Here is a 12,969-nt window from a genome sequence, read left to right on the forward strand (position 1 = left end):
CAGCCACTGGTTTATTCCACAGCACAAAATTTCCCTAGGAAAAATAACAGGTATATGTACCTTGTGGCCTTAGAGGAGTTTGATACTGTTTGGTCCTTACTGGGGAGAGGGGGAGGATTTTGGTGGGATTTTTGGTATCATGTTCTTTGTAATTTTTAAAAAATACCACTTAGCACTATTATACTACTGGTCATTAGTGAGCACTCTGTTACTTCCTAGGAGTAAAGAACTAGATAAACTTCCTCAACAAAATCATAAAAGGGGCAGTAGAAGAAGGATAAGTTGATATGGAAGAGCTGTAAATTATCCATTTTTATGGAAAGAAGGGGCAATGCAAGAAGACAGGAAAAATTGTGTCACCTGAAGACACATGCTGCTTTTTTGAAATTGCTGTCTGGCTTTATTACAGAATCATAGAATGGTTTGGGATGAAAGGGACTTTAAAGGTCACCTAGTTCTGACCCCCCTGCCATGGGCAGGGACATAGTCTACCAGGACAGGTTGCTCAAAGCCCCATCCAGCCTGGCCTTGAACACTTCCAGGGAAGGTGCATTCACAATGCCCCTGGGCAACCTGTGCCAATGCCTCACCACCCTCACATTAAAGAATTTCTTCCCAATATCTAATCTAAAATTGCCTTTCAGTCAGTTTAAAGCCATTTCCTGTGGATCTGTCACTATATCAAAAATCCCTCTCCTAGCTCTCTTTTAGACCCCCTTTAGGTACTTGAAGGCTGCTATAGGGTACTCTAAACATTTTGCCAGCTTGCTGATTTTCTAAAGAGGCCAGCAAAGGAGTTTTTAATTGTTTTGACCCCTTGAGAACATACTGTTGGTATTCCTCCCACACCTCTATCTTGGAGTAAATGAAAACCCATAAGCCCTTTTAAGTCTCATCAAGCAAGTTTTGGGGTCCCAGCCACCTCTTTCTTGCACGTTAGAGGACCTGACTATGGGCTTAGAAAGATACTTGCCAGAACTTGTCAGTGAGGTTGCAAATGTGGAGAACAGCTCTTCAGGAGAAAGGTGGGAGGTGAAGACACCTGATGACATCCCTACCTGTGTCACAGTCATGGGTCAGGCTACCATGAAGCTCAAAAAAAATTAAAAGGAGGGTGAGTAATTAAAATCCCCTCAATATAGTCCTCCTCATTCTGTATCAATGTTTTCCATAGGCTTAGCAGTGGCATAGGATTCAGCAGCCTGTGCAAGTGTGACACATCATGCTTGCCACATTCTTTCTCTATGGGACATTTCAAAACTGGATTTATCTAATCCCTTCCTACAACAAAACTTTAAGAATATTTTCCTCCAGCCCCTTTGACAACACCCATAGTACCCTGCAAGCTGCACAGAAACAAAATATCACTCTCCCCCTGTTTCTCTTCTTTCTGGATATCACCTACAAAAACTCATCTTCTCTAATGCAGCCCTTTCCTGTTGTCATAACACCTTTTATAAATGTAGGCTGCGATGTTTTCCTCTACCACCAAATCCAAAATGTTTTCCCTACTGGTTTTGTTCCACACAGCCCCCTTGGGTAGGTACCCCTAAAACTTCTCCATCTCCCTCACCCAAATCCCACATCCTCACATCAGGGGAAGCAATACACTGAGCTTGTCATCTCTGTCAGATGTCCACACACAGATGTACATATGCAAACCAAAAGCCACATCCCACGGGCTCATTGCCTATTTCTTAGGTATGGAATTTCCCCATTAGAGCACATGACTGTAACTCTCCTCACACCCACAACCCTTTCCAGTGTTGTATCACATGTATCCATCCACGCTTCTGCCCAGTCCTTGAGGACCCCAAAGCAAAAGTCCCTGTCTCATGCAAGACTGGCGCTGCTGTCACCAAGCCACAGCTTTGTGGCAGGGCTTCGAGGCATGTGGTCATCAGCAGGAGACAAAGTCTGCATCAGAGCTGTGATGATTCAGGGGGTTTTAAGGTGGCTTTTTTTCTTCCCCACCAGCCAATAAGAGCACTCACAGAGGCACATCTTTGGCAGGAAGCAGGGCAGTTACTCCTCTTCTGACGTGGTGGAGATGGCAGTGAACTTCGCCTGCAGCTTCACTGCACTTTGCTGTTTGGCACTCTGGAGCTTCATGGCGACTTCAGGTGGTAAGAATGGAAAATAATTGCTGTTTTCCTTGTGGTTTAGGTTCTGTGAGTGCTGCTATGTAATGCTCCAGTAAATAACAGCCTTTCTCCAACTACTGCTCATGCTGGCTCAGCACTGCAGAGTTTAGGCTGCAGCTGAAAACCCAACTGCTGAAAAGACTTCTCCTTGTCTAGTGAACTATGCTATCCAGAGATATATTTAAGGGGTTTAAAGTCAATTTATGGTTCCAGCTCATCTGTCAGTATTTAAACTCTGCATGACCTTGATTATTAAATCTAAAGACTGTGGGTAGCTGCTAAGTACAGATGGACACTTGAGTGCCGATGACTTTTAATGAAGCATTAACCTGTCTAATTTCTTTCTTTGCTGAGCAAGGGAACTCTCTTGATTGCAGCTGACCTTAAATCTTTAGAATGGGAGCTGCAGACATGAGTGTTTTTCTCTGAAGGTTTTGGTTCCGTATTACTGAATATATTTCAGTATTTCTTTTGAAAAATTTCAGAGATGGTGTTTGGTTAGCCAGTAGCTTTTAGTTTTTGCTGTGGTTTCCTTTGGGGGCTGCAGAGGCATGCAGGAACTCTGCCACATCTTAAATGTAAAGATAAAGCCCTAGCCTTGCTAGAGGGAGGAAGTTTTTAAAGGAGGGAGTAATGGGGGAGGAGATTTTCAAAGCATCTGGTGGGAAAAAAAATAAAAATCAACCTGTTGCAATCTGCTCACTTGTTTCACTGCAGCCTGGGAGGGAGCATCCACAGAATTGCTCTCTCATTCTGCAGGAGCACAAGGTCCCCAAAACAATCCTCAAGAAGGAAAGCACAAGAGAGAGCCTCAATACAACATTCAGCTCATATCTGCAAGAACAGCCCTCGTTTGCTCAATAACAGTTGGTTGCCTGTTAATTTTGAGCAAGAAAAGGCTCTAACCCTACTATTGCCCAACAGAAGGAACAGAAGGAGGAGGGCTGGCTTCTCCATCTCTCTCTCACATTTCCAAATCCAGGAACAAGGATGGGCTCTGAATATGAATGCTCTGTTCCAAAGCATCTCTCACTAGAGCAGCAAGAGTTGGCTGCTCAGATCCTGAGATCACACAGTCATGGCTTCTGAGGACTGTACGTGCCTGGCCAAGTTATGCTGTGCCTCTGCTCCCTCACAGGCTTGGGTGTTTCAGGAATGCTGGTATGCCTAGAGCCCTGCACTGCCATTTGACCCTCTGAGCCAAATCTGCCTTGTGTCTGGAATGGGGCCATCACCTTACACAAATTCGAATTTTTAGGTAATGGCACTCAAACCAAGTCAGGGATGAAATGGTCAGAAAAGGCTGCAGAGAGAAAAATCAGAATTACAGGTACCTCACACCAGAAAGTCTTTGGGGTTTGGAAATAACTACAAACTATTCCAAACAGTGATTTCAGAGCAGTGTGTGTGCCATGCAGTGACCACCTTGAATGGGAATGAAAGTACACAAAGAAAATCAAATCCTAGCCTCAGCAAATTCCCAGAGGAAAATGGTGGGATAAACATCTCCCAAAAGGACTCAATAGATTTTATACCTACTTTGCTCTGGTATGAGTAATTTTCAACACCAAGTTGCAACAGGTGAAAGAGGTAAAATGCTCAGTACCCCTTAGTGAAAGCTGAGGGGAAATATAAGCTATAGCCTATCCCCTTCTTACAATACATGGTATATTGAGTCTACCTGTCTACAACAGCTGTCCAGCTTGCTCACCTCTCCAGGTGATGCCTTTCAGAGGCCTGGCCCTGTGTGATACTTCTGGATCTCCCAGGCACTGGAATCAGGACTCTGACTCTTGGTTTGAGTAATATACATAATAGCTTTCTTCCCATCCACTCACTCAGTCTCATTCACCCCATGCCTATAAAAGTTACTACCATAACTCAAAAAATGTTGAGGGTTCTCAAAAACCACAAAAGGACATTGTGTTAAGATTGAAAGAGGCTGTGGTTAGCACCCCTTCTACAAAGAACAGTGCCTGATGTCATCACACCCACCACCACCACACTTGACTTTCCAACAGGCACGAGAGCAGATATTCAAGGAAGGTGCTGGGGAGCAGCAAGAAGAGCCCAAGCAGCAATCTGCTCTCAGCCTGGCAGAATGTCCCAGTTGCTAGGTGAGCTCAGGAAAAAGCTGGTCCCTCTAGCTGTTGGGTTGGTATTGATGGCACAGGAAAAGCAGGGCAATTTTGAGTATGAGGACAGCTGGTCTTGTGGGCAAGCAAGGCCCTGCTCTGCCTCGAGCTTCATTTCTGCTCCAGACAGGTCCTGCATCACCTGTGGATGCCAGAGCCTTAATCCCCTGAGAAAAGTTTTACCCATGAGCTGAACACTGGGTAAGATGTGCTTGCCTGAGAAATGTCTTTGGTCCAAGGCTGAATGGTCACAAGCTTTTGTGACACTTGAATCCTACCCTTGCTGCAGTGGCAAAATACCATCCCACAGACAATAGTCTTGGGACCTACAAGTGGATTCTGGGCTGTTGGGTAAAAAACACCACATTTGCCCAGTACTGGCTGCACACCCAGTGCCAACATAGATCAGAGGCATAGGACAGGAAAGTTATCACCTCCACACCAGACACAAAGCCCCCTGAAGAACATCTCCTCCTCTTCAACACATGGCTTGGGTCTCTCAGCTCCCATCTGCAAGAAAATATGGGCGTCATTAAGGTAGTTGGGGTATCAGCCAGGAAGAGAGATGGATTTGGACATTCCTGGGAGGAGGGATGTGGAATTGAGTCTCTCCTTTGCAGGTCAAGATGTAGATCCCTGAGCACTGTTACAAGTGAGAGCAGCAATTAACACCTGTGAGAAGGATGTGACAGTATGAGTAGGATGTGCATAAGCAACACTTAAGATAAATTTTTGTCACCTTCCATGCTGATGATGACACATAATTCTGGTTTGGTTTCTTTTGCAATTTTTTTTTTAATAGACTCTGGATCATCAGGCTGTCCTCATCTTCTTCTACTTAGGTTTCTCAGTGCAAACTGGCTTAAGTACAGAGCCTATGTTCTGTCCAGCTGGATATGGGTGAGAGTTTTAACTGTGAAAAATGCAGCACAGCAGATTTAGTACAACCTCTGTGAGTGCACAAGCACATGCAGGCTCACTGCCTGCACTCACACAGGGTCATCTCCTGTGCTGGCAGGCCTTGGTGTTAGCAGTGGCTGGATGGCACCTCCTGCAGGATTGGGGATTTTTCCTTTTCTTTGATTTCAGAAGTGGAAGATGGAGAGGAAGGGAAATGTAAAAGGGGGTGAAATAATGATATCAACTGTAGGCTTTGAGCTTCTTTTAAATGATTGAAAAATAAGCAGTGCATGGGGAAAGAGCTACCAAGGCAAGGAAAAATATACAGTAAATGGTTCTGTGAAATTCTATAATGTGAAAGGTCATGGGTTAACCCCCCACACTCCCCAATTTCCATTTCCTACACACCTTGCTTCTCCCCTCCATGACCTTGGTAATCATAGAATTGTTTGGGTTGGATGGGACATTAAAGAGCATCTACTTCCAACCCTCCTGCACAGACAGGGGCACCTCCCACTAGACCAGGTTGCTCAAAGCCCCATCTAACCTGGACTTGGAAACTTGCAGGGGTTGAACATATACCAGTGTCTTATCACCCTTTCAGTGAAGAATTTCTTCCTAACATCTAAATCCTTTTAACATAGAAACCTCAAGATGCCATCAAAGGTTTAAGGGTGGGGGGTAAAATCTTATATTGTAAGATAAGATATGCAAATTAAGAACAGCAGGACTCTTGAGCCACTGTTTAGTATGTTATCAAAACTATGCTGTACTCTTTATAAGCAGATTCAAAGTTGGTCGTTCTATAAACTGTGAGTTATACCAGAGGCATTTAAGTAATATTTGTGAAACTCTCTTCTTCCATGTCATTTTGAACTCTGCTTTCACTTCTGGCTGCATCTCTTTATGTCATTTAATTTCCTAGGTCTATTTCACCATTTCAGACATATAAACAAAAATTATTTTGTAACAGATATGAGCAGAGACCTTCTGAAGTACAAATGCATTGGACAAGTAAAAGGGTTTAACATTGGTTCAGAGGGCTGAAGCTTCCACCCTTTCAAGACCCTGATGTGTTTGATCCTGATGTTTTGTGTTGTTTCAGTTACAAATGTGCCACCACCCCACTCAACCATAAGACCTGGCTCCCCTGTCCCAGTGAACACCAACAACCCTGGGGTCCGCAAGGCCGCTCGCTTTGGGGTTTACAGATACAACAACAACTCCAACGACCTCTTTCTGTTCAAGGAATCACAGATAAAGAAAGCCATGGTACAGGTAAGAGCAGCAGACTCCTGATGGTCTTTCAAGCCATCCTTTAATTGATCCTCCCATGGCACATCCAAGACACAGCATCCCTGATCTTCCTCAGGACTGCTAATGCTGTCCCCCATAGCACTGCTACACAGGAGGGCTCTGTGTAGGTGACACACAATTGTCAGGTGCAGCACTTGACTCCTAGCCAAAGTTTTGGCATCTCTTTCCTCTGCCCCTATTTTAAAGGAGTAAACTGCTTTCTCTAGATTGTCAGAGGGCTGAAGTACATGCTCCACGTGGAAATCAAACGCACTGTGTGTGAGAAGAGGGATCACTCCAGCCTGGACAGCTGTCACTTTCAAAAAGAAAAAAAACTGCAACAGGTATGTGTTCAATTCATTTGGGGTGCTCAGGAGCTGCAGGGGATTCTTGGCCACCTCTAGGTGTACAATCACCTTTAGACCAGCTCGGTCATGTCTTCATACGTGTACAAGCCTCTCCTCTGCAGAGCCAGCTGGAGTGAGGCCAGGTTATCACCTTTCATGCATCCAGGGCCAGCTCCTGTCTGCAAGGAGTTGAACCAGACACATGTGCCTGGCCCATATTCCTGAGTGACTGAGGAGAGTGTGCAGAAATAAAGTAGGTGCCAAATAGATTTCCTGGATGGAAGACACTCCACACAGGCTTTCCCAATAGACAGGATTACTTAGCAAACAGTATTTTTCCTAGGATAAAGCAGGCAGACAAAGGGATGTTGTTTTCTCCTGCCTCATCACATCCTGCAATGCTGAGATTAACCAGCAGACACCTGAACTTTCTCACCTATTCCCCTTTTATTCACAGATGCTGAGATGCTATTTTGAGGTCTGGATAACACCTTGGACACATAAAGTACATATTCCTGTTGCCCACTGTCACCAAGACCTTTCCCCATGAGAGCCTGACATACAGGGGATCTCCTACCATGAGTTTTTCCTTGCCTGGACTGCTGAGGTCAATACTGAAGTGAGGAACAGCTGTACAGAATTGCCACAGGTCTTTTGTCTCAAAGCACATGATTGTTTTTTCCCTGAGAAAGACACTCAAAAGACAAGGCCTGCCTTGACTGAATGTCTTGCTATGCAGCTGTGTATCTGTTTTTCCAAAACTAAACTGCACATGAACATGTGTTGTCCTTCATTCACCATCCATCCTCTGGCTGAATTTCCAAGCACTCCCAGGAAGCTCTGTTGCACTTGTTTTGTGATGAACCTTCACAAAGCCATGATGGAAACGAGTCTAAACCACAGCATGTGTGAATACAACACTGAGGAAAGCTTTACAACAGTGGGATAGTTTGCCTGAGTATACATACACACACAAGTTTTAAGATTTTCCAGTGACTGAGACATCTGTCAGGAAGGCAAGATGGAGAGCTGTTCTATTTTTTTAAGACAGAGGTATGGAGAAGGAAGTCTTGAAACACAGACAGCCCAGAAATTACATAGTCTAATGAATCTTAATCAAAAGCAAAGCTACACTGTGAAAGGGCATTGCTGCAAATGCCACAGCAAATGCCAAAGCAAATAAATCTAATCATATTCCCAAAGAATAATTCTGAGGTTAAACAGCAGAGTTCCATTCAGGTTAATATACAACATCTGACTTCTGCCAGACAGCTTATATTCAGGTTCAGTACAATGATGGTCTTCTTTAGGTGGACATCTACCATTCCTTCAAGTTTTCACTTTTCATCCATGGGCTAATTATTGCTTACAGTGGACTAAGGCTCCTATGAGGAAGGATTTGCATGGCTGCTCCCTTAAAACAGCCATAAAGCCTGAGCCCATGATCAGTCACACAGACTTACAGACCAGCACTCCTAAATGGGCAAGGGCCTGATCTAAGCCACAAAGAACACATTTTCCCCACAAATACTTTTTTGTTTTTTTGAGAGTTGTTGCCTTTCTGCAGGAGTATTGTAACTCCTATTAGCAGTAACATCCCCACTTTCAGGCATCATAACAATTACTCAGTCAAAAAAGGCCAGTGAAAGACTCTAAGCCAAGGTCTGGGGTTTTTAAGACAGATGGTATTAGCAATACAGTTGAGTATCTGCTCCAAGTAATCCCAAAGCTGGCCATGTCTCAAGTTCTACTTCAGAAACACCACTTGTGATGAACAGGTGGCCCAGCAGCAGCTCAAATTCAGCATACAATGCTGGAGAGGCAGCTGTGCTGCATCTTACCTTTGGGAACAGCAGTGTCTTGGCTGGGGAAAGAAAAACCAAAACCAAAACCAAAGCAAACAGGGTTTAAAAAAAGATCCAGAAGAGCCTCAAGAGGATGCAATGTGATGCTACATTCAGCTATCACACAAGCCACCCCCAACAGCCTGGTGCCAAAGATAAGGAGAAAGTCATCTATGGTGGTTTGAGCTGTCCACAAAGCAGGAAAGCTAATCCACAGCTAAGTTTGTAGGAGAACAAGAGAAGCAGGAAGAGCTGTTCTTTGCATCTCATAGGGGTTGGGAATAGTCTCAATTCCTCTTCTCCTTCAGCTGCAGGCTTCATATAATGCCAAGGGCTTCCAACCAGGCTGTCAGCTCTAGACAGTCTGGGCCAGAACAGGCTGGGCAGATCCATGCTCCTTCCTTCAGCCAGCAGGACAGCCTGGTGCTCAGAACAGATGTCATTTACCTCTCATGTGCCACCATGGGGGCAAGCAGGCAGCACACTGTCACTTCAGGTCTGTGCAGAGTGCATGCAGGCAGTGAGCATGTCACACAACAGTGTCCCCTGTGCAACTCTCCAAGCCCCTGATACACAGTGCTTCATCTCAGTCACCTCACCAAGCCAATTCTCCCCTTGTCAGAGCAACAAAAGTGAAAGACAGGTGAACTTGGCCCCATGCAGGCTGACAAACCCAACAGGCCTTTGCTGTTCTCCCAAGGAAAATGCAGAACGACTGTTCAAACCCCTCCATCCAAACAGACAATCACCAGCTGAGAAAGACAGATCAGCCTTATGTTCAAAGCTGCATCCAAGTGTTCACTGTTACATATAATTCCAGTGTGCTTTATAGTAAGAAAGGCTATTGTAACAGAGCTTTCATAAACACCAAAGAAAGGAGCAGAGCCAAAGTCAAATGAGCTCTATCACTCCAGAGCACTCCACTCAGGAAGGATTTTGGTAATTAAAGAGGAGGATACTGCTAGCACTGACCTGAAGAACTGCAGCTAAATACCATTTAATCACAATGACATGCAGCAGTCCAAAAGCCAATGTCTCTGCCTTCTGCATCTTGGCTCCAATTTACACCACAGTTAACACTTCACCAATTCACTCCAAGGAGTTCATACCCTTGCAGACCTTGCTGAGTCTCTGACATCTATTTCAGGTTACAATGGCAATTTAAAAGGATTTTTAGTAAAGATTTAGAGCATGAGGTGAGAAGGAAAACTTGTTGCTAACAGTCTTGTATGTTGAAGAAAAAAAGGAACAATCCCAGCAGTGACATTAAGAGCTTGTGGAACAACCACAATCTGAGTTTTACCAGAGCTCCCAAGTGGCCAGTGATCCTCAAACTGAGATCTTCATTTGCTCAAAAGCTCTGCTCTGCAAATATTTCCTCTCATACTCCCACTTTTTCAATTCCACAGGAGACAAACTGCCTGCCACCGCAATATAAAGCGATGCTAACTGACAGACTTCCCACTTTGCATTCTCTTGACATCAGCAGCTCTACATGAAGGACCTGGAAGTTCTGCCTGTACCAGATGCACACCCAGTTTCACAAACTGACTGACTTTCAGAGCCCACTGGCAGCTGGACAGTCACAGCCACAGGGAACCAACACCAGGTTGAGCTGGCAGCAGACAGATAAGGAGACACAACAGCTGCTGACTGTGAGGAAAAGCCTTGCACACAGAGCTAAGGACAACAACTTACTGCTACATTCTTCAGTCCCTACCTCAAACAAATCAGCAAAAATCAGCTGCCCCTGTGCTCACTCTTTTGCAGCACTGTTTTTGAGCAGGCTAGATGAGGAGGCCAAGTGACAGCATCATCAGATCCCTGCTGTGATCACTGAGCAGACAGCCTCAGAAACTTAAGAGGTCATTATCTCACCTGCAAAGTTTTTACTGGCACAAAGCAGACACAACTTTAAAGGAATCAGATTTATGCCAAGGCTTTGTAATCACTTTCCTCAGCTGTTCACACTGAGAAACCAACCTTTGCATAAAAGTGTCATGGGCACATAAGTTATGTTTCAGCAGCTCTAATATAGAAGTTGGCTCCAGACAAGAAACAGGGCACTTAGCTGTGGAGTAACATTTTAGATACTTTCAGCAAGTTCCTCTCAATACTCAATGCCCCACAGAAACATCTATTCCACCAACAAGGCAAAACAAAACACATTCTTTAAATGCACAGCTGTGGTGTGCTCCAGCTCAGTTCCTTTCCTTGGATAGTTTTACTGCAGGTTTACATTAAATCAAAAATTTCTCCAAGCCTTTCAGGACACAGGGCAACATTCTCTCATATGCCATAGTCTGCCCCGAAAGAAACTTGGGTAAGACACAGGAAGCAAGCTCATGCTTCTCTGGGAGTTATGCAGAGAGGACTTCCTCCTTTCTTAAGGAACCACAGCCCCTTTCTTCTTCCACCAAAAGCTCTGCCAAGACCTCTGATACCTCTGTAAATGCTCTTGCATCCAGTAAGACTTCCCACACTAAAGAGCCAACCTTAGAGCTGCAGAGGTGTCATGTTCCTGCACTAATATCAACAAAAGAGAAGAGTGGCTGTTTGTTTCCAAGCCTGACTTGCTCCAGGTTTCTCCTTGCTCAAGGCAGGTGTGTCACCCTCCATCTGAAACCAACACACCATTACTCAGTCTCTGTGGAAGTGGAATGAGCCTGTAAAACCAGTCCTCATAGGAGCATCAAGAGGACATTATGCCAGTTTGTTTATTCCACAGGCATTTTAGTGCTGCTGCTTTACTCCTGCATTTGAGAGCCAAAGATTGGAGATTTTTTAAAAATTGTTTTTAGAAAAACACTGTTCATAAGCACCCCTTATGATGAATAATGATCCCTGTATGTCAGTCAACCTGTTTCATCTGGGTTTTACTAAAGATCTCCCCCACCTCTGCATACAATGGATGGATTATCAGGATCTAGCACAACACTGGGAATGGAAGCCAGCTAAAATGAAGTGTTAAGGCTCTTCTAAGAAATGGAACACCAGTGGTGTGCTTAAGCAGCCTATCACCATGCAAGGTTTGTTGCTTAGTATTGTGCCACCCACCACAGTTGGGACTTTACAGACTTCAGAGATATTTAATATCTCAGACTGAATAAAGCCTGTCTGTCCAGCCTGTATAAACAGAGGGAGCTTATGGGGTACAAGTCCAGTTCAGTTTGCAATACCTTTAAAAAATAACTGAGAACTGCACTCTGTCCAAAGGTTACTTGGTGAAACACTTTGGCAAATAAATCACTGTGATAACAGTGTACCAAGAGGCAAAGGCTTGACCCAAGGCTGCCAAAGCATCAACATAAAAGAATCAACTCAGCAGATTTGCTTTTTCAACCCCAACTTGAGATCCCATCAAGTTTAACTTTCATATCCCACCAGAAGAGGACAAATAGTTGCAAAGGCTGGCAGAGCAGTGTTAACCAGCTGCTACTGAAGCAGCCTGCCCTGGACTGGGCTTTCCCAGAAATAGGAGCCCCTGGCCTGTACAGGAACAACTCAGCCTGATCCAGCAGCCATCAGCTACTTGCCACAGGATTGATGCAGCCTGGCAGTAACACAGAACAAGGTGACAGAGGCACTCCTGACGAGGAAGAGTCATTTTCATTTGCATAGCCCTCCATTAACAGAAGAACAGAAGGCCAGTGAAATCAGGTGATATTTTTAGCATCACCTTCCCCTTTTCTGGTGCTTTTCGTTATATATTTATAGCACATCTCTTTCCTTTCCAAAGGTGACGAAATGCAGCAATTGTGTAAGTTTAGGTTTGATTGTCACCCAGTGGTAGAAAAGGAGAGAGCAGCAATAACTCTGATTCCCAAGTATCAATGCACTAAATCACACAGTGGCTGAAACAACTCCTCTATTTTTTAAGATGCAAAACCTCTTATTTAAAATCATAGTATGTTTTGGGTTGGAAGGGACCTCAAAGATCATCAGGGCCACTTCTCATGAGACTGGGTTGCTCAGAGCCCCATCTAGCCTGGCCTTGAACATTTCCAAGGGTAGGGCATCCACAACTTCTCTGAGTAACATGCTCCAGTCTCTCTGCTCTATGATCCTGCCAGGCACAGAGATTGAAAGGCTGTAGTTCCCCAGGTCTTCCTTTCTTCCCTTTTTTTTTTTTTCTAGTTGGTGGGAGCTTAACTGGACTACCACAACTCCTCAAATATAACAGATAGTGACTTAGCCCCTTCATCCATCAGTTCCCTCAGGATCCATAGATGCATTTTAACAAGTCCCGTGGACCTTCATGTTCCTAAGACAATCTAAGAATCCTACAGTGGGGGATTCTTCA

General features: G+C 44.5%; 1 protein-coding gene across 1 annotated transcript; it reads left to right on the forward strand.

Annotated features, from left to right (window-relative positions):
* Positions 1-1,383: 1,383 nt before the first annotated feature.
* On the forward strand, positions 1,384-12,799 carry CST7 (cystatin F). The gene is made up of 5 exons (XM_079297620.1): positions 1,384-1,893; positions 2,018-2,126; positions 6,285-6,457; positions 6,703-6,819; positions 7,280-12,799. The coding sequence occupies exons 2-5, from the start codon at positions 2,051-2,053 to the stop codon at positions 7,370-7,372; spliced, it is 459 nt and encodes a 152-aa protein (XP_079153746.1). The 5' UTR covers positions 1,384-1,893; positions 2,018-2,050; the 3' UTR covers positions 7,373-12,799.
* Positions 12,800-12,969: the final 170 nt, after the last annotated feature.

The sequence above is a fragment of the Erithacus rubecula genome (genome assembly GCF_903797595.1).
Source record: "Erithacus rubecula genome assembly, chromosome: 2".
NCBI classification, from domain to species: domain Eukaryota; kingdom Metazoa; phylum Chordata; class Aves; order Passeriformes; family Muscicapidae; genus Erithacus; species Erithacus rubecula.